This window comes from Mastomys coucha, unplaced genomic scaffold (assembly GCF_008632895.1).
Source record: "Mastomys coucha isolate ucsf_1 unplaced genomic scaffold, UCSF_Mcou_1 pScaffold6, whole genome shotgun sequence".
In the NCBI taxonomy this organism is placed as follows: Eukaryota; Metazoa; Chordata; class Mammalia; order Rodentia; family Muridae; genus Mastomys; species Mastomys coucha.
In genome coordinates this window covers 90634327-90656373 of record NW_022196912.1, presented here as the reverse complement: position 1 = coordinate 90656373, position 22047 = coordinate 90634327, and the positions used below count along the sequence as shown (strand labels likewise).

The following is a 22047-nucleotide window of genomic DNA, read 5'->3' as shown; positions in this document are numbered from 1 at the left end:
CCCTCCACAAACCTCCATCCCACATATGTTCTCTCCACACTCCCCTTTGCCTCTATAAGGGTGCTTCCCCACCCACCTACCCTCTCCCACCCTACTGTTCCAGCATCCCCCTACATTACGCTGGGCATCAAACCTCCACAGGACCAAGGGCCTCCTCTCCCATTGCTGTCAGGCAAGGCCATCCTCTACTACATATGTATCTGGAGCCATGAATCCCTCCTTGTACAACTAAGGCACATATTAAATAAAAAAAAAATCAAAATGTGAAAAATGCTACAGAAGGAGTTTTTAGTATTCATAAATTGGTCTTTATAATTACTAGACACAAAAACTATTCCTAAAAGGGTTGACAGAAGATGTTCATAATTTATTAAAGGCAGGGAAACTGACTTTCTGTCTTTAAAATGCTAATAGTAGTATTCATGATACCATTATTAATTATGTGCTCCTCCTGACATCGATAAATCTTGACATTTTACTTTCAATTATCTGACTTTATTTGGAGTTGTACTTTTGTTGTTATTTTTGAGACATGGTCTCACTCTGTGGCCCTGGATAGTCTAAAACTATGTATCCCATACTGCTGACAGTTTTCCTTCGTTACCCTTCCATCGCCAAGATTACATGTCTATACCTGGCATTTTTAGCTACTGCACTATTCCTGTCAGTTCTGTTTCAGCACCTATCTACATGTGACTTAAGCAGCCATGCAGGCCACCATATTATACAGAATCGCTAAATTTAGGGCACTCTTCAAATACTTTCAAATGAGAATCAAAATGAAAACCAAAGTTTTGTTCTAAAGGCAAAATATTTATAACTTTTAACACAGTAATTATGAACTATTACTAATTACCTAGCAAAGCCCCACGCACGACAGCCAACCAATGTGATAGGAACACGGGCTCGGCCTTCTGTATGCTAGTGAGAGGTCCTACCATGACTGACCTATAGTCTCATCCCTTTGTCTATTTTACAGTGAGACAGGGTTCAGTCTCTTAAGTTACCCTCACAGCCTTGAACTGAGCTCTGTAGCAATCCTGAACTTTTCATCCTGCCAAATCAATCTTCCCAGTAATGGTTGGGATACAGGCTGGCCTCACTACACCCAGTAACATTTACATTTTATGAACACACACACACACACTTTCCATTTTAAGGATCTTTGGATATGATAAATGAATGGGACGATGGGTGAACCATTCAGACCATAAAACTCCATGTGTAGATAGCACCACCTGCCAAAAGGAAGACACAGACCTAAGCCATCAAAGTCCATAGCTCTGGGAAAGTCTTTAAATGTACTAACCTTGCTTTTTGGCTTGTGTAGTTGAGCTTCTGGATGTCCTTACTGAGGTGTGACAACCTAGAATATAGTTTTGTGCTTAAACGCTCACCCTGAAAAAGGCTTGGGATCCAGAACACCCAGTAATGTACACTGATGGGAACAGTTTTGTTAGTTTTGAGACAGGGTTTCTCTGGGTAGCCCTGGCTGTCCCGGAGCTCACTCTAAAGGCCAGGCTGGCCTCAAACTCAGAAATCCTTTTGCCTCTGCCTTCCAAGTCCTGGGATTAAAGGCATGCACCACTGCCACCCAGCTTGATGGGAGCAGATTTATCCAGAATGAAATTAGGTATGCTGGGGCTGCAGTGGTAACCCAGGATAAGACTATCTGGGTGTAATCTCTTAACCAAGGGACTGCGGCTCAACAAACCAAGCTCCTAGCACTAACTCAGGTGCTCCATTGGGGGAAAAACAAGGTCATCACTATATACATTGAGATACCTGGTAAGGCTTTTCCACAGCCCACATACATAGGGCCTTGTACTGAGAAAGAGGGCTCTTCACTTTCAACAAGGGAATAAAAAACAAAGGGAGATCCTGACATTGTTGGAAAACCTCAGGCTACCCAAGACAATGGCCAGTGGTCACCAAAGGGGAAGTTCCTCCCAAAACACAGGGTAGCAGGGTAGTAGACTTGGCCACCCAGGAGGCAGGCCCAGAATGTCTCCAGATTTTGGTGATGTTGACTGAACATGCTTCATTGCTCCGACTAGACATCAGAGGAGATTGACTGGGCCAACTGAGAGAGTGCCAAACAAAATCATAAGCTTAATAAGCTTTGGTGAATGTTGCCAGACAGAAGGCCAGTACTTCCAACAGCTCTTAGAAGACAGCTGGTAATGAAGATCAACCAAGCCACGAATCTGAGGGCCACAAAAACTACTGAGCTCCTCAGGCCTGGATACTACATGCTCCACCTGGAGTCATGTCAAAGACATTACTTCCAGGTGTGTCATCTGTACACAGGCAAACCTCAAAAGAGGAAGAAAAACCTTGGGTGGGGTCCAGGCCCAAGGAACACCCTCAGAGAGGACTGGGAACCGGACTTTACTGAAATCTTATCTACTGCCTTTGGGTATACAAGAACATCCTGGCTTCTTGGGGTGGGTAGAGTCCTATACCAACCAGCAAGGGACTGCATCAATTAACAAGAAGCTTCTCCAGGAGTTGGTCCCTAGGTTTGGATTGCCCATATTCTGGGATCTGACAATTTTGGCCTTCATAGCCAAAATAGCCCCAAATCTGTGAAAGGTATTACACATTAATTAGACAGGCCATAAAGCTCAGGACAGGTAAAAAGGATAAAAACAAAACTTTTGAAATATGGCTTTGATAATGGCAAGAATTGGGCCAGCTTACTACCTTTTGCCCTCCTGAGGGCCAGATGCACCCATATCAAGAAGTTCCTAAGTCAGAAATTACTAACCATTGCCTCCTCAAGTCCTTACAGGCCCTGGAAGATTCATCAGATTGTTGGAGAGGCTGCAGCTTTGTCCTGTCTGAGCCTGTCCGAAAGTTCCAGCCTTATATGGGTAAAGAGGATCTGGACTGGAACAGCAATGAACGTCACCCCATGAATCCACCAAATCCAGGGGAAGAAGGCTACAGAAAATAATGACAAATGAGTTGTCACTAGGTCCTCCAAACCCCTAAAAACTGCCAAGGGCCCTATAATCATGGTTGTCCTATTTTGTCTTTTTTTTCTTCTTTTAGGAAGGTCCCCAAGTCCCCATAAGCCAGGGCATTGAGTATAAAAATTTAAAAAGACAAGAACCAGGGAGCTCCTAGCCAATCTATCCACTGAGACCCAAACCACCTTTTAGGTAGATTTCTGTAAAATGTTACAACCAGAGGCTACTAGGGCATGGTTCACTTGCTCCTGGGGAGGAGAAGCTGGGGCTATGGGTCCACCAGTAAAAAGAAGGGGCTCTAATCTATTCAACACTATGGCTATAGTTGATGCCCCCTTTCCCCAAACCATTGTTCTTGGTTGGATAGCAAAGCTGAGTCTTCCTGGGGTTACACCGATCCCTTCATAGTTCTAAACCATCACTACCTACCTATGATTAGGACATGGCGGGCTGGAGAGATGGCTTAGCCATTAAAAGCACTGACTGCTCTTCCAGAGGTCCTGGGTTCAACTCCCAGCAACCACATGGTGGCTCACAACTATCCGTAATAGGATCTGATGCCTTCTTCTGGTCTGTCTAAAAGTAGCATACATGATATAAATAAATAAATATCTTTAAGATTAGGGTATGGAAAATATCATGATTGGAAAACCCATAAAACCTGGGAAGTCAGGTTCCAATCCTCTTAGGATGTTGGAGCCCCCAACTCCAATTTTTCCAGGGAATTCCCTTTAGTAACTTCAAAGATAAAGGTCCAGAAGGCAGTAGAAGCCAGCTCCTCAGTGTTCAGGATATGAGAAGAGTTATACTCAGTTCCTTAACCATTCTCAACCCACTGTAGGTCAGGACTCCTGGCCATGCCTGGACCCTAAGCCCTGTATTACTTAGGAATTGCAACTAATCAAACAATAATCTCTACCTCCAACTCTGGTAGCGGTAAATGGGACCAACCTAAACTCACCCTGGGGGACTTCCAGGGGAAGGATTCCAGTTTAACGGTACCAAAATATCCCCTAGTTAGTTCCCCTTATTCAGATTCCTATGGACATATACAGCATGTTAATTCTAGGAACTCCAGCTGAATGTATTTCCAGGCCTCAGAGACTATCTATCTGGCTTGCTCGCCCTACTGCTTAACCATGTACATGTTTTCTGAATTGTTTACACTTTTTTTTTCCGGTCTCATGTGTCTAACACAGGTGTTCATCTATAATGAAAGAGGGTAGAGTCCACCTAAACTAGATTCTGGGCTTCCTGATGTCCAAAGATAAAGAGCTCATTCCCCTATTGGTAGGACCAGATGTCATGACTCCACTGCAGGTAGAACATCAGCCCTGTTTTAAACTAAAATTTAAAAGCAACAACAAAACAGGACAGATGAGACAGGACCTGACCATTATGGACTACAAATCCCAGAGTTCCCTGGGGTCGAGGCAACACTAACCTCTAGGTTTTGTAACTGAGCTCTTGTCAATCTTGAGTCATACCCATGCTGGAGTACTGTTTGTTTAAACCGGCCTCTATCGCTGGGCTTTGTGATTACGTGTGGTTATTTCAGATCCACCAAATCCTGCCTCGCCCTCAATACCCTAGTCCGTGTAACAACTTTTCACTCCAGTTCGAGGAAACGAAAGAAGTGCTGGAAGAAGCTGCAAAGCCACATCCGCTTGAAAAAGGCGGAATCGGCGATGTTCTTGCCTTTTATTGGCCAAACATCCAGGAAACTGGGTGCCAGAACTTCCGTTAACCTGACCTAGAGGGAGGTGTTGTAAGGCGTGGTCCGTAGGCTGAGTTACGCACGCGCAGATCTTCTGCTCTTGTCCAATCGGAAGGTAGCAAGCAAAGGCGCGCGGCTCCCGTTTCTTGGAGCCCGCATATTATGGTCCGCCTCTGTGCTATGAACCAATCCGCCTCAGCTTCCTCTATAATTTTACCCAATCAGAGCCGGAGGGCGGAGTTCCAGCCGGCCGTGGGCAGAGCGTGCTTTTTCTCCAGCTCCAGTGTGGGGTTTGCTGCTGAGGTACTTTCTGCTTGGTTGGCCTGGGCTGGGCGATTATCCAGGGCGGTCAGCTCTCGGGACCGGCGGCCACTGGGTGGCATGCGCGTGGAGAGCCGTGGGCGGGGAGCGCAGAGGGGAGCGGGTGGTGTGAAAGTCATGCATGCGCAGGGGCCGCGTGGGTCTCTGTATGTCTGGATGTGTGTCTACCTGAACGTCTCTGCTTCAGGTTCGAGGAAGGGTAGGTAGACCATGCTCGCTCTGCCTACCCTTCCTCTCACTCATTCCACACCCAGTGCTTCCTAGGAAAACTTTGTCACACTCACAAAAGACGTAATTCACAACAAAAACCACCTAAGAGGCAGCTCATTTTTGTGAAATGTCTCATCTAGGCTAACTCTGACAACTTAAATTGATGGAATTCAGCTTCCACGAAGGTCAAATAAAGATGGTATAATTAGTAAGACGCTCCTGTTTTCTTTCCTAACTTGAAATTATTTTAAAATCCTAGACAGTAGACCCGGAAACCAGTTAATTGGTTATTGTTATCCAGGTAAGATGAACTGGTAGGAAGGAGTCAGTCTAAAGGTCTGGTTCCTAACTTTGCTTGTGTGAACCTCAGGTTGTTAAAGTGCTTGATCAGTGCCAGATTGCTTCTTAGTGTTGTGATAATTCAGTGAAGATGTGGACTTGAAGTCTATGTTATTGATATCAACTCTACCTCTTTCTGCTTCATGTTCAAGGACCACAAAACATGCGGCCTGGTTAGTAGTGTAAGTTTAAGATACCTCTGTGTGGACCACTTACCAACCTGTCTTGGAGTCAGGACAGTATTATCTAGAGAACCAGAGAAGTGTCTGGCTTGTACTCTTATCTCAGATTTTATAGAACAGAGAGCAAAAGTAACAAGAGAGCCCACGTGACTGTTGTGGTTTCTTTCACGTCCGCCTTTGTTTAAAATCATGACTATGTTTTCTTCAACTTTCAGATTTGGTTGGTTGGTTTTGGGTTTTGTTTCGGTGTAGCTCTGGTGGTCCTGGAACTCACTTTGTAAACTGGGCTGGCCTTGAACTTAGAGAACTTGATGTTCTCTCAAGTGCTGGAATTACAGGCTTTCACAGCAACCGAATCTGCATCTTTTATTTATTATAAATAGAACTGAAGACATTGCTTTTTTTATATCTTTGTTGTGGCTTTTTTGAGACAGGGCTTCAACTTATTGTAGTTTTGGCTGGCCTAGAACTTTGTTGGCCAGGTTAACCTTGAACTCAGAGATACACCTGCCTCTGCCTCCTGCATGCTGGGAGTGTCCCACATCCAGCTTAAGACATTGTTTTTTGTTGTTGTTGGTTTTGGTTTTGGTTTTGTTTTGCTTTGCTTTGCTTTCCCACTCTTATGCTAAAAGAAAGAAATAAAACAGAAACCCTACATTTCTACATTTTCAGTGGTCTCTCTAAAACAAAAAAACAATCAAATGGAGAAAAAAAAGAAAACCCCACATTGTAGGGGTCTGTGCTAGAGTTCAAATATATAGTTGGAATATATACAAATCACTGCTAAGCTTGCGTGTATGTGTGTGTGTGTGTGTGAGTGCGTTTTTGAGTGTGTGAGACACATGGCACTGCAAACTGTGGAGGCCAGAGGACAACTTGGGAATCTGCTCTCTACTTCCCCCTTGTAGGTCCAGGAAATCAACTTTAGGTTGTCACATGAGCACTCCCACTGGCCCTATTGTTTTTGAGACAGGCTCTCACACAATACCCCAGGCTGTCCTGAATTCACCATTTATCTTAGGTTGGCCTCAAATCCAGGATTTGAAAGGGTTTCTTAGTTTCAGATTCAGACAGCTGCCGTTAACAAATTACCACAGACTTAGTGACTTAGGACTAAATAAATGTGGAGCTGGAGAGGTGGCTCAGTGATTAGGAGTGGTTTCTGTACAGGGTTTCTGTAAAGGCACATGCCTTTAATCCCATGCTGGAGGCAGAGGCAGGCAGATCTCTTGAGTTGGAGGCCAGCCTTCTCTACCTAGTGAGTTCCGGAACAGCTAAGGCTACAGAGAGAGACCCTGTGCTGTTCCCCTAACCCCAGAAGCTTCCTGCTCTTGTAGAGGACCCAGGTTTTGTCTCTAGCATTCACAATGAGCAGCTTATAAGGCCTTTAATTTCAGGTCTAGAAGAGCTGGAGCTGCTTCTGGCCTCTGTAGGCACCAGCACACAGGCACACGCAGACATGTACACAGAGGTAAAAAACAAGCAATACGGATGTATCATCTTTCAACTTGGGTCTAAAATTTGCTTCTGGGATGATGTCAAGGTATCAAGGCCTCCTGAACCTCTTGGTGGTCTTGAGGGAAGCTGTGTTTTCTAGCCTTTTTGAGCTTCTAGTGACTATATTGGTTAGGCTGTGGCTCTTTTTTTCCTCTTAAAGATGGTTTCACACTCTAGTCCCTGCTGGCCTTGAATGCATGGTAACCTTCCTCTATTCGACTTCCAGGTGTTGGGATTACATATGGACTCAGCTTGTAGCTCCTTCCTCTTGCAGCAGTTAGTAATGGCTGCTTCCATCACCATCTGCTTCCTCCTCTAGCCAAGTCTCCACTCCCTCCCTCCCCCTGAGGAAACTTGTGGTATGTAGAGCCTTCCCAGATAGTCCAACTTTATTTTTTCCATTATGCTTGGTTGGAAATGTGAAGCCTTTTTGTCATAGTCAGACATGCTGATGTGTTCTAGGAAGTAGGTAGGACTTAAGTGTCTTTGGGAGCCATTTCTCAGCTCTCCACAAAGACTCTGAAGGGTGAGATACCCTGTGGTTTAGCTGAATCTGTAGCAGGGACTTTAAAAGAAAAAGTTTATGTTAGGTAACTGGTAAGGTAGACTTTCAAACTGCTGCGAAAGACCTGAGCATCTCTCAGACAGCAGAGGTAACCGAATAATCCTCTACTGTAAGATTAGAATTAATCATCCAGAGAACTGTCATCTTAGGAGTTCATGTGGCTTGAAGTTCATGATGGCTCTGATTGATGCCATTTTGAATTATTTATGAGATCATAACACTAGTGTTCTTGGGGAAGTTGGCTATTCTGTGGCTTCTTTTCCAGTTTACTGTAGTCATAGGTTTGTATGTATGCCCCCACTTTCTGTAGCATGATCTTAGGTAATGGGAATTTATGATAAGGAAGCTAGCCTTTCAGACGACCAAATCACTTGGGAGTGACAGTGTATTGCATGTAGAAGGTCAAGTTTGAGGGGAGGAGAAAAACTAGAAGTTGTAGACAGAATCCAAGATCTTGTCTCAGCTACACAGTGAGTTTGAGGGCAGCCTGAGCTACATGAGACCCAGTGTCAAGACAACAATAACAAAACCCAACCACTTCAAACTTTCTGAGTCCTGCTGCTTCTGAGAATATATAGTAGGCTTTATGGAGAACTGGGTTCCTTTCCTGTCCTCAGCAAAACTCAGGAGTGGCTCTGACAACTTCATAGTTTCCCCTATCTTCACACAAAGACATTCTCTTGCTAGAATTCATAGTTTTGGGGAGACAGGTGAGTTGCTTTGCTAAGTACTAGTATATATTGTATACTAGTATACATATAGATACATTGGAATAAGTGTGTGTGAAACCCCAGCTCCAGTTAGGCAATTGTCATATAAAAACCTCATAAGGAATTGTGTTTGTTTAGTTTGCTTAGGAGGGGAAAAGGAACAGGAGACATACGTGTGTGAGAGAAGTTTCTGTGGGCCAGGTCTGGAAGTGGCCTAGATTGTTTTCTTTCACAGTCTATTGGCTAGAAGTCTATAGCATAGCTACAGATGACTAACCTGGTTGTGTGCCTAGCTATTGGTCTGTTGAGCTGGCTGTCTATTGACAGTGCCCCTTCTTGCCAGCTACTTATAACTCAACCCTCAGAGTCCTTAGTTTCTTAATCCTCTAAATTCTCCATTGTGCTGGGCACAGTGTTTTACCTTTAATCCCAACAGAACTGGCAGCATTGCTAGCCAGCCTTGTTGAGGGAACCTAGAGGCCAGCATGCCCTTTGGTATGTTAATAGGCACTACAGTTAGCCATTTGTCCCAGGTTTCTTTTGGCTCTGACAAGCCAGTGGTTTGATCAATCTCTTCAATTTTTCTCATTAACTTTATTAATTGTTAGTGTGACATAATAAACAAAAGAGAATGTAAATAATAAACTACTTATCTATTTTTGACATAGTGTCTCATGCAGGCCTGTGTCATCAAGGCTGGTTGGGTTATGTATACCTGTGTACCTCCCTCTCTCTCTCTTTCTCTGTCTCTCTGTCTCTGTCTCTCTCTGTCTCTCTGTCTCTCTGTCTGTCTCTGTCTCTCTGTCTCTCTCTCTCTTTCTCTCTCTTTCTCATTTTCCAAGACAGGGGTTTTCTGTGTAGCCCTGGTTTTTCTGGACTCTCCAAGCTGGCCTCAAATTTAGATCTGCCACTGCGTGCCCAGAGTGCTGGGATTAAATATGTGGGCCAACATCACCTGGCCCTTTTTGCTTTTTTATCTCTGACTTTAAACTCACTTTGTAGCCAAGGATGGCCTGCTGGGTTTACAGGTATTCACCAACCACACCGGGTAATGCTGAGTAATGAACCTAGGACTTTGTACACCCTAGGGAAACGCTCTACCAAACTGCTATACCCTCAAGCTCCTATTTTCTCTCTCCTTGAAACATTGTTTTACTATGTAGCCTGAACTATCCTTTTGCCTCAGCCTCTGGAGTGCTGGGATAACAGACATGCACTGTTATTGAGTCCATGAAGTAAAGGGAGGGGGAATTGGTGGGGCCATGGGCAGGAAGGCTCTGCGGAGCAGATGGTGTTCAGCCAGGAGCCCTTTTTGTTTTCCCTTCTGGCTAGAACATTACAGTTCATTGAAGTTACACATCACAGCACTTTCCATGCTTCCGGGTAAATGATGCACAGAATTAAAGGATAAGGGAGCAATACTACATATTCTGGATGTTTTCTGAAAGTCACGGGTGTTCATCTTTCTATACATTTGAAAAAGTAATTTAGTACTTAACATTTCAGTAGTTTTTGTAGGTTTTTAGATTTTAAAATGCTAGGTAAAGAGGAGGGAAAAACACTTGTCTTCAAGGACTAGGTGGGTGGGTAGGTATTGACATAATAATGATGGCTCCAGTCTCTCTGTGGTGTTTATCTGACAAACTTTCTGTAGTCCTGGTTGGCTTCAAATTTGTTTTCCGTCTGCTTCAGTGTGAGCATATTGTCTGTCTGTCTGTCAGTGTCTCTCTTTCTTTCTCACATACACACACACATTCTCTCTCTCACTCTCACTCTCTCTTGCTTACTCTCTTGTTGCTCAAGACTGTACCCACAATCTTCTTTGTTGTCTTTATAGATTTACTGATGATGGAATACTGCCCCTCCCACACACACATGCTTGAACAAGTGATTTTGCACTGAGCTACATCTCCAACCCCTTGCTGTCCCTTCTAACAAAAAGTTTATGGCTGGGTATAGTCATGCATGTGTTTCATCTTAGGACTCCAGAGGCAGAGGCGAGATAACCATGGAGTGCAGTGCTAGCCTGATGTACATAGTGAATCCAGGCTAGCCAGGGCTGCATAGTGAGACCCTGTTTCAAAGTAAAGAAAAAAACAAAACAAAACAAAAATAAAAAAATAAAAAAGAACTTACCATTTCTTGAATAACAGCAGAGCTAGTGGTTAAGAGCACAGGATTTTTGTGAAACTGCTTGGGTTAGTCCCAGTCATCACTGTCTCTTCTGTTTATTTTATTTTATTTTTTTAAAGATTTATTTTTTTATTTATTTTATGGGTATGAGTACACTGTAGCTGTACAGATGGCCGTGAGCTATCATGTGTGTGGCTGCTGGGAATTGAACTCAGGACCTCTGCTGGGCCTCACTTGCTCCTGCCCCGCTCACTCTGGCATAATTCACTGTAGCTGTCTTTAGACGCACCAGAAGAGGGCGTCTGATCTCATTACGGGTGGTTGTTCGGATCTCAACTCAGGACCTTTGGAAGAGCAGTCAGTGCTCTTACCCACTGAGCCATCTCACCAGCCCTCTTCTGTTTATTTTTAACTGCTCTGTTTATGCTTCAGTTTCCTCAGCTGTGAAATTGAATAGCAGTAAGCACCTCTTATTTGTGGTGAATATTTAAAGGGCTTAAACCTGTACTTGACAAACGCTGTTAATTGAATAAAATTCCTCCCCCTTGACTTACTTCATGTTATTAATTATTAATGTGACATAAGTATCTAGAAGAGAGTACTTCACATGCTGGCACGTTTTTAATTTTCTTTCTTTTACATTTTTTTTTTTTTGTGTGTGTGTCGAGGGACAACTTGAAGGAATTGTTTCTCCTTCTACCAAATGCATTCAAGGGATGGAACAAAGGTTACCAGACTTGTTGGCAAGCACTTTTACTCACTGAGCTGTTTCTCTGGCCTTCCAATTTTAATTATATTTCAAAACTGATGATGTTTTTATTTGGTTTTTTTTGAGTCTCTCTCTCTCTCTCTCTCTCTCTCTCTCTCTCTCCCTGGCTGTCCTGGAACTCTCTATGTAGACTAGGTTGGCCCTGAACTCAAGAGATCCGCCTATTTCTGCCTCCCAAGTTCTGAGATTAAAGATGTGAGGTACCATGCCTGGCTCAATATAAGTCCTTAGAAACGTCTACATTTACTGCAGGTAACCACAATAACACTAGATTTCTTATCACTGATACTTTCATCACCTTAAAAAAATTAGTATGAAGGCTTTTCACAAGTATATACTTTATATATTTTAGCAGTAGGATGCTTGGCTGTTTGAATTATGCTGATTAATTTCAATGAATATAAATAAAATGCCTAGTATCGCTTTATATTTGAATGGCCCCCCCCCTTTTTTTAAGACAGGGTCTCTGTACCCATGACTGTCCTGGAACTCACTATGTAGACCAGGTTGACCTCCAACTCAGAGCTCAGAACTCTCTCCCAAGTACTGGGATTAAAGATGTTGACCACTACACCTGGCTTTTGCATGGACGTTTTCAAATGCTTTATAAAATACGTGTCTTCACGAAAGTTTAAGTGCTGAGTTACTGATAATGTAGTTCACAGATAGCAGACCTGTAGAGTGTTTTTGTTTCCAAGGTGTTGCAAACTGTTGATCAAAACAGTTGTATCCATTCACACTATCACTGTTAGGGTATTCTAATTTGATCACAAGCTTATCAGTACCAGCTGCTAGCTTGGATTAGGCAGGCATAAAATAGTATTTCATTGCTCTTTAGCTACTATTTTAAAAAAATATGTTTTTTTACCGTATGTATGATTTCCTTTCTTTTTTTTTTCTTTTTTTTTTCTTTTTTTTGGTTTTTTGAGACAGGGTTTCTCTGTGTAGCCCTGGCTGTCCTGGAACTCACTCTGTAGACCAGGCTGGCCTCAAACTCAGAAATCCGCCTGCCTCTGCCTCCCAAGTGCTGGGATTAAAGGTGTGCACCACCACCGCTCGGCATGGTTTCCTTTCTTTTACTTTAAATTATCTATATGTTTTCCTGATTTTTGTATTATGTATAGTTTTGCTATTTGATAAAAATTCTCACGCATATATTACATTTTTCCTAGGCATATAAAAATAAAGTAAAATATATTCCTTACTATTTAAAAGACACTATTAGGAAGTGTTTTAAGAGTGTAGGCATTGCTGGAGAGATGGCTCAGCGGTTAAGAACACTGACTGCTCTTCCGAAGGTCCTGAGTTCAAATCCCAGCAACCATATGTTGGCTCACAACCATCCATAATGGGATCAGATGCCTTCTTCTGGCATGTCTGAAGACAGCTACAGTGTACTTACATATAATTAATAAAGAGTGTAGGCATTGTGGGGCATGGTGGCACACATCTTTAATTTCAGTGCTCTGGAGGCAGAAGCAGGAGATCTCTGTGAGTTTGAGGCCATCCTAGTCTGTATAGTGAGTTTCAGGACAGCCAGGACAGTAAAGAGACTGATGTATAGGCTTTGCCTAAGCTCAGGTTCCAGTAGCTAATCGGGGAGAGTAGGGGGAGAAGCATAGGGGTGGTTAGACCTTAGAATCCCATTTCCGTTCTAATCTTTGTGTTTGTGGTTGAGTGCCTCCACCCCACCCCCTTCTGAGGTAGAATCCAGGACTTTGTGATTTTTTTTTTTTTTTTTTTTTTTTTTGGTGAGTATTTTGACATTGAGCTATATTCCTAGCCCCTTTTAATTTTCCCAGTCTCTTCTCAGACAGGGTATGAAACAGGCTATCACAAAGTTGCTCAGGTCAGTGCTGAGCACACTCAGGCAGGCCTTTAGCCGTGGCGATGCTCCTACACCCAAGTACCCGCAATGCCAGAAAGTGCGGTCGTGTTCCTAATCACTTAACTCTAATGTGGGAGCAGCAGATGAGATGCCCAGATGTGGTAGTGCACATCTGTAATCCAAGCACTTGAGTGAGCAGCAGATGAGATGCCCAGATGTGGTAGTGCACACCTGTAATCCAAGCACTTGAGTGACTGAGGCAAGAGGGTCACTGCAGGTTTGAGGCAGCCTGTAGTGATCCTGTCTCAGAAGACAAAAAAATAAATGATCAAAGAAAAGAAATAACAATAAAAGCTCGTACTGTAAATGCACTTACTTTATAGGACTTCCCAGAAGGTTGAACAAGGTACGATGTATAAAAGACATTTAGAACCGCACATGGTGTATGGTAAGAACTCAGTGCGTGCTACATCACCGATGCTCACCAAAGGACCAATGAATAGCCATGTGTGGTAATTAAAAGAAAACATGGTCCAGGGATTGCTGCTAGTTGTCCTGTTGTCATTGCAGTAGTGTCCCCATTCTCCCCCTCCCCCGGCCCCCAGCAAAAGGTAGCAAGGGTAAGTCTTGTACACCCATTTTCCCTAAAGCCAGCTCCTGTTATCTGTGTCACTGCTGACTCAGCTCATGGGTATGAACTCTCGGATGTGCCTTCGTGTCCTTCTGTGTTAATATATTTTTTGTGAGCATATATTAAGTATAGATGATGGATTTATTATGACATCTTTATATACATAGCTGAACCATATTTAACTTCCCCCATTGTCTTGTCCCACTCCTGATGACTCCCTTCCTCCTTACAACTAGACCCACCTCTGAGTTCATGTCTGAATTTAATGAGGGTTATTTCCAGGGGCATGAGGACCTGTTATATTCACTACACCACTGAAATAAGCGTCTCTTCCTCACCCATGTTTATACTTCCTGGTTGCTGTTGGTCTTTGTATCTTGATTATGATTTCTCTAGAGCCCTCCTCTTTCTCCTCGGAAACTTAGTCCTGTGTTATTCAGACCTAAAATTGTCAGCATGCATAACAGGAATCTGTTTTTCAGTAAGAAAGAAAGAAAATGAAGGTTGAAACGATTTTTTTCACATTTCCCCCCACCTGTGATGCTTCTAGCCTTAATGTAGCACTGAATTATTTTTTTTGAAGTTATTCTAAACTTTCTCTTTAAGATTGCAAAGTATTTTTTGAGTCTTACTTGAGAACTAAGAAAGGAATTTGAGACTAACACAGTCCTCTAAGCCATTCTCAAGTAATGCAATTTATGAATCACTGGGCTATTTTTATCTTAAATGATTAACGTGTAGGTTTGCATTTTACATAAAAATAATGTCATAAAGTACTTACTGCATTCTGGAAACCTAAGATTATCCTATCCTTTTTGTAAAATAAAAGTAGCATTTTGAATACTTGTTGAGTTTCTTGAAGTAGCTAGAGAATACACTATTGTTTATTGAGTGCTTTCTGAAGATAGAGAAACATGTAATATTGCAATCTGCCCAATCCCTTAGCTTCTTCAATACTGCCTTCCTGGAGTGTGCTGGTTAGTTTATGTTAATCTGAGGAAAGCTAGAGTCAGGGAGAGGAAGGACACTCAACTGAGAAAATGTCTCCATAAGAGTGTGTAGGTAAGCCTGCAGGGCATTTTCTTAATTAGTGATTGATGTGGGAGGGTCCAGTCCATTGTGGGGCTGCCCCTGGGAGAGTGGTCCTAGGCTGTGTAAGAAAGCAGGCTGAACAAGCCAGGAGGAACACGCTAGTAAGCAGCGCCCCTCCATGGCCTCTCCATCAGCTTTATTAGCCAGGTTCCTGCCCTCTTTGAGTTCCTGTCCTGACCTCCTTTGCTGATGAACAGTGATAAGGAAGTGTAACCCAAATAAACCTTGAACTTCCTAAGTTGCTTTGGTCATAGTGTTTCATCATAATAGTAACCCTAACTAAGGCATGGAGTTTTAAGAGAATGAAGGCTGGCATGAACTGACATTCTCAAAGCTGTGATTATGGATGGCTTATCAATATTGTTACTTTTTAATTTATTTCTTGTGCAGAAATCTGCTTTCTTTAAAAAAAAAAAAAAAAAAAGAATGGAGGGAGGGGAGTTAGATTGCTTTTCTGAGGCTTGTCTTCTCCTTCGTCAAAGGTGGTCTGATTTTGAGCCTAGATGCGTAGGATTTGAAGTTAATAGAGACAAAACACAGGAAAGCCCATTTTGGTTATATTTGAATATTTGGTGGCATATACAAGTGTGTAGGGATTTAGGCAGACTCTACCATTCCAAGGCTGCAACTCTTTAATACAGTCCCTCATGTTGTGGTGACCCCAACCATAAAACTTTTCATTGCTACTTCATAACTGTAATTTTGCTACTATAATAAAAATATATGATAAGCAGAATATCTTATATACGACCCCAGAGGGGTCACAGCCCTCAGGTTGAGAACCATTGCTCTAGAGTAATGGGGTTGAAATTTTATAGAGAAATTAGAATTGAGGTAAAACATCTTAGAGGTTCACGTGGAAATAATTTATGTTGCCCATGGAGAGAGAAACTCCCGAGAAAAATTGAGTTCAATTTTAGTTGTCAAAGTCCGCATCAGAAGCACCTGTTACTCTGATTATGTTGTCTGGAGACCAGACAACAGATCCCGAGTAAGCCATGCATTCTCTTATTGTTGGATCTGCTGCTAGATGGCAGTAGTAACCAGCAGCACTGGCGGGGCGGCTAAGTGCTGACGCAGGGATAGGCCCGGGCTAGTGTTAGTGAGGGAGCAATCAGCAGGCATTGTTTTATCCTTCACAGCAGATCTATAAAGTCAATTTTTTTTCTCTTAATATCTGGCATTTACAGGACAGTTCAAGAATTACACCTCTTGTTGTTTCTCTGTTAAGATCTTTTTACCATGTTCAGAAGAGAATAGAAAGAGTTTGGAACTTCCTAGATTCTGATCTTATGATATAGTACAAATGTTTAATACTCTATTGCACAAATATTAGAAGAGACTAAATATTAATTTTTAAATATATATTTTTATCATTTTAATTATGTGTAATGTAAGTGTGTGGGGGTGTCCATAGAGGCCAGAGGCCTCCGATTCCTGGAGCTGCAGTGACAGACACTTGTGAGCCATGTGATATGTGTGGGTACTAGGAGCCCAACTCAGGTCCTGTGTGTGGAAAGGCAGCAAATGCTCCTCCCCACGAGTGGCTCTCCAGCCCCGCCACTTCCTGCTTTGATTTATATTCTCTTTTAGAATATTCTCCTAGCTTGGAGTGTTAAATAGTGATCCTACCCAGAAATGTAAAAGAAGGCCTCACTAGCTGTCAGTTTGTCAATATCTTGAGATGCTGCCTGATCTGAAGACCTGCGCTTCCTGGTCGTTTTGTCCGGGTTGCAGGCCTTAGATGTGATCGCCCCATATGCATGAGAGGGGGTAACATGATTATAATCTCCTTAGTGTTCAGAAGCCTTGTCACTGGTCAACTGTGGATGTTTAAGGAATCATCAACAGGAATGCATTGCAGCATCTTTCTGCTTGGTTACTTAGGGTAACATTTTAGAGTAACATTGAAACTGACTCCACCTGGCAAATATCTAATTATGTGTACATGTTATGGTAGCTATTTTTATGTCAGCTCGACAAACTACAGTCATCTAAGAAATAGGAACCTCAATTGAGACAATAGTCACATCAGATTGGCCAGTGGCAAGCCTGTGGTGTATTTTGTTTATTGATGATTGATGCAAAAAGGCCCATATCACTGAGTCAGAGGGCACTGAATCCCTGGAGTTAGGGTTACAACTGATTTTGAGCCACCATGTAGGTATGGGGAATTGAACCTGGGTTCTCTGAAAGAGTAGCCAGTGCTCTTAACTTCTGGGCTGTCTTTCCAGTAACATTTTACATATCTTACTATTTTATGTATATGCATGTATCCCTGCACATATTAAAGTGCATTATTTGTTTACAGTGCCTACAGAAACCAGAAGAGGGCCTTGGACTCCCTAGAACTAAAATTACTGACAGCTAAGAGCCAATATGTGGCTGAGCAGTAGTGGCACATGCCTTTAATCCCAGAACTTGGGAGACAGAGGCAGAGGCAGGTAGATTTCCGAGTTTGAGGACAGCCTGGTCTACAGAGTGAGTTCCAGGACAGCCAGGGCTACACAGAGAAACCCTGTCTTGAAAAACCAAAAAAAAAAAAAAAAAAAAAAGAGCCACTATGTGGGTGGGTGCTGGGAAATGAACCCATGTCTTCTATAAGATAAAGAAGTGCTCTTAACCACTTAGCCATTTCTCCAGCCTCTAGACTTTATCATGGTATTGTGTTTCCCAACCTTTAGCCTGAATCTCTCTTCTTAAATACATTTTCTGGTATATAAGTATAGAAATTTAAAATTTGATTGTATAATGTTCTTGCTTGAGACTTCTAACAGTGCATTTATTCAACAGTTTCAGATGTTAGACAAAAATAAAGGCCATATTTTTTCCTTGCAATCAGTTAAAGAAAACATTTTTTCTTGTACAGTTTTATTTTTTATTATGGGGAGGGGCCTTGTGTGCCATTGTACTGGTATGGAGATCAGAGACAACATTGTGGAGCTTGTTCCCTCCACCTTTGTGTGGGTTCCTGTGATACAACTTAGGTTGCTAAGTTGATGTGGCTAAGGCCTGTCTCCTCTGAGCCATCTACCTCCCCTCTGCCCCTACCCTGGCCTTTGAGATAGGGTCTCAGCCTAGGCAGCCCTTGAACTTACTATGTAGATGACAATGACCTTAAACTTTTTTTTCTTCCTCTCATTGAAAGTAAATTTTGTTTTTCTCACACAGTAGATCTTGATTGGAGTTTCCCCTCTCATCCAGGTCTACTCCCTTCCTGTCTCTGATTAGAAAACAAACAGGCTTCTAAGGGATAATAATAAAATATGATAAGATGGGGTTGGGGATTTAGTTCAGTAGTAGAGCCGCTTGTCTAGCAAGTGCAAGGCCCTGGGTTCATTCCTCAGCTCTGAAAAAAGAATATATATATTTAACAAGGTAAAACAAAAACCAATACATTGGAATTGGACAAAACAGAAGGAAATAAGAGAAGGCACAAGAAACAGAGACTCAGTCATTCGCACACTCGGGGATCCCATAAAAACAGTATAAACTGGAATCTGTACTGTAGGTGCAAAGGACCGACTGCAGACTGGTGGTGGCTCCATGCATACAGCCTCAGTCTGAGTTCACAGGAGCTTTGCTCGTGTTGATTTGCTGTTGCTGTTTGCTTGGTGTCCTCTTCCCTTCTGGCTCCTACCCTCTTCTTCTATGGGTTTCCCTGAGCCCAGTGGAGAGGAATTTGATGGAGATATCCCTCTTAGAGCTAAGTGTTCTAAGGTCTTTGATTCTCTGCATAATGTCTGGCAGAGGGTCTCTATATCTGTTCCCGTCTGCTGCAGAAGGAAGCGTCTGTGGCGATGGCTGAGCAAGGCACGGATCTATGAGTACAACAGAATGTATTAGGGATAAAATAACTTATTGCTACCGTCCCCCTATTTTCTAGACCAGTAAGTAGTATTTGGCTTAGGTCTCTAGACTACCTAGTCTCAGGTTTTCAGTCATCCGAGCGTGTTGGGTATGGGTTCCATCTCGTGGAGTAGGGCTGAAGTCAAATCAAGTGTGATGGCTGCTCTCAATTGTTAACTTGACTGTATGTGGCATGAACTACAATCCAGAAGTGGAGGGCACACCTGTGAGAGATTTTATGCTTGGTTTAAAGTGGACGAATCCACTTCTAGTCCAGACCTGTCAGATAGGAAGCCTCATGCCTTTGACCCTGAGCTCGAGGGTGGGAGGATGGCACCTTTAATCTGAGCCACACTTTCTGTTGGAAGGAAGCCTAGATAAGGGCAAGGGGGAAGGAAGCTCTTGCTCTTTGCCTGCTTGCCTTGCTAGCACACCCATTCCTTTCCTGGCTTTGGAGCCTACTTACTCAGGATTCCAGCTTACACAGGCCAGCTGAGACACTCTTGCCTGTGGGAATGAGCAACTACTAGAATCATGGGCTTCCCATTCACAGCTGGCCATTGTTGGATTAGCTGGACAGCTGCCTGTAAGTTACCATATGGAATATATGTATATATTTCATAAGTTCCATGACTCTAGAGAACCCTGACTAATACATCAGGTATTGGTTGGTTACTCCTCAAAAGATTTGGGCTACCATTACACTAGCATATTCCGCAGGCAGGACGTCATTGTGTCTGGCTCGTTTCTTACATTTCTCTTTAAGCATGCAGAGTACCTTTCTGTACCACAGATGCTGGAACACGGGAGTATTCACTATGTAAGCATCAGCTCGACTTCTCCATGTTCAGTAAGTTGTGGGGGTGTTGTCTTCAGCAGTGCAGCCTTACAGTCAGTTTGTGCAGAACAGTCAGTCTATAGTCTTGGCAACCGCCTGGGTTGTTTAGGAATTCCCATGGGACTATTTTGGCCAACAACTCAATTAGATGTAACCCAATCCCAGGACTAGACGTTTTATTTGATGGCAAAAGATAATCCAGTTGGGGATCTGTCTCACCCATTATATGATGATTTCATTTAAATCACCATCATATATGTATAGATTTTAGGCAGTTTCTGTTGTATTACATTTCCATAATGACCTTCAAATGGCCTGGAATTTTAGCTGTCTCTTCTTGTATTCCCTCCCAACAATTTGATCCTCTTTTTCCAGCCTCCCATCCATCCATAACTAACCATTCTATTTACCTTTCCTAATTAGATATATCAGTCCCCCCTAGTCCCTTACTTTATACCTAGATTCTGTGGTCCTCTGGATTGTAGCTTGGTTATCATTGATTTAATAGTTTATATTCACATATAAAAAATACACACCATATTTGTCTCTCTGGGTCTGGAATACCTCACTAAGGATGATTTTTTCTAGTTCTGTCCATTGAATTTCATGAACTCATTCTTTTTAAAGGCTGAGTAATACTCTTGTGTAAACATGCAATGTTTTCTTCATTCATTCTTTTGTTGAGGGACATCTAGGTTCCAATTTCTAGTTATTATGTGTAGAGCACCTATAAACATGGTTGAGCAAGTGTCTCTGCTAGGATGAAGCATGCTTTGGGTATATATCCAGGAATGATGTAGCTGAATCTTGAGGTAGATCAGCTTCCATCTTCCCAAGGAATTGCTATACATATTTTTATAGTGGCTCTACAGGTTTTCACTCCTACCAGCAATGGATATAAGTCTTATTTGCTTTGTCTGTTGTGATTGACATTTTGTTGAGTATAGTAGTCTGGGCTGGCATCTGTGGTCCCTTCCAGTTTGTAGAATATCTTTCTAGTCCCTTCTGGCTTTTAAAGCCTTCATTGAGAAGTCAGATATTATTCTAATAGGTCTGCCTTTATATGATACTGGGTCTTTTTCTTTTTCAGCTTTTAATATTCTTTTTGTTGTTAGTGTTCTGTGTACATGTAGTGCCTTGATTATTGTGTGTTGAGGAAGCAGTCTAACAATAACGTCATGCTCTTTCTGACCTGACTTTATTCTGGGAGCTCTTTCCTTTTCTCTGTATCTTTCATTCTCTCATCTAGTGTTAGGGGGTTGAAGGGGTGGAAGGGTTGGAGAAGGTGGGAGAAAGGAGAGTTGTATGGTTGCTGGACTCTAGTGGAGGCATATTGTCCTGTCTGTTTTTGATCATGTTTCCGTACTGGCTTCTAGGTATCTGGGTTTAGGAAGATTGTAATTCTAGGTGCTGATACCTGGTCTTGTCTTTGTTTGTTTTTTGTTTTTTTGGGGTTTCTTGTTCCTTGGTGTTTCTGTTGCCTTCTCTTGTTCTTAGGAGAGTGTAGTGGCTGTGTGTTGCCTGGTAGGGAACTCTTCTGAGATCCTGATATGTGGCCACTGACAGTTCCAGGTAAAATGTGTTTCTAAGTATGGTAGTTTGAATGAAAATGTCCCCCCATAGACTCATAGGGAGTGCATTATTGGAGGTATATCCGTATTGGAGTAGGTGTGGCCTTGTTGAAGGAAGAGTGTCACAGGGAGTGGGCTTTGAGGTTTCTGAAGTTCAAGCCAGGTACAGTGCCACTTTCTTTTCCTGTACCTACTGAGCTAGATATAGAGCTCTCAGCTACCTCTCCAACCCTGTCTGCCTGTATACTGCCATGCTTCCCACCATGACAAGAATGGACTAAACCTCTGAACCTGTAAGCCAGCCCCAATGAAATGTTTTCCTTTATAAGAGTTGTTCTGATCATATTGTCTGTTCGCAGCAGTAAAACCCCTTAGGTATCAGCAGCTCACACTTGGAACTGTGGGAGGTTTAGGAGGGGGTGTTAAGGGTCCACTTGAAGCCGGGCAGTGGTAGTGCATGCCTTTAATTCCAGCATTTGGGAAGCAGTGGCAGGAGCATTTCTGAGTTGGAGGCCAGCCTGGTCTACAGAGTGAGTTCCAGGACAGCCAGGGCTACACAGAGAAACCCTGTCTCGAAAACAAAACAAAACAAAAAAAAGAAAAGTGTCCATTTGAGGGAGGAAAGCAGGTGTTCCACTAGGATCTACTTAATCCCCTGGGAATGGGAGCAGTAAGGAAAAGTCCTCAGCAGGTGGTCCCTACAGAACTGGGGCTAAGAATGGAGGGAGAGGTGAAGATTTGCTACTCGCCTGTGTCTTAGTTAGGGTTTCCATTGTGGTGAAGAGACACCACCGTGACTAAGGTAACTCATAAGGACAAC

General features: G+C 42.7%; 1 protein-coding gene across 2 annotated transcripts in view; it reads left to right on the top strand.

Moving 5' to 3' along the window:
* The first annotated feature begins 4765 nt into the window (after positions 1-4765).
* Wdr89 (WD repeat domain 89) overlaps positions 4766-22047 on the top strand; it is a 39846-nt gene continuing 22564 nt past the window's right edge. The window contains exon 1 of one of the 2 annotated variants that reach the window (XM_031356789.1): positions 4766-4995. In XM_031356789.1, coding sequence (XP_031212649.1) covers positions 4855-4995 — 141 coding nt within the window. In that variant the 5' untranslated portion in view covers positions 4766-4854. The remainder of the gene's footprint in view (positions 4996-22047) is intronic. The other variant, XM_031356790.1, reaches the window with a different exon arrangement.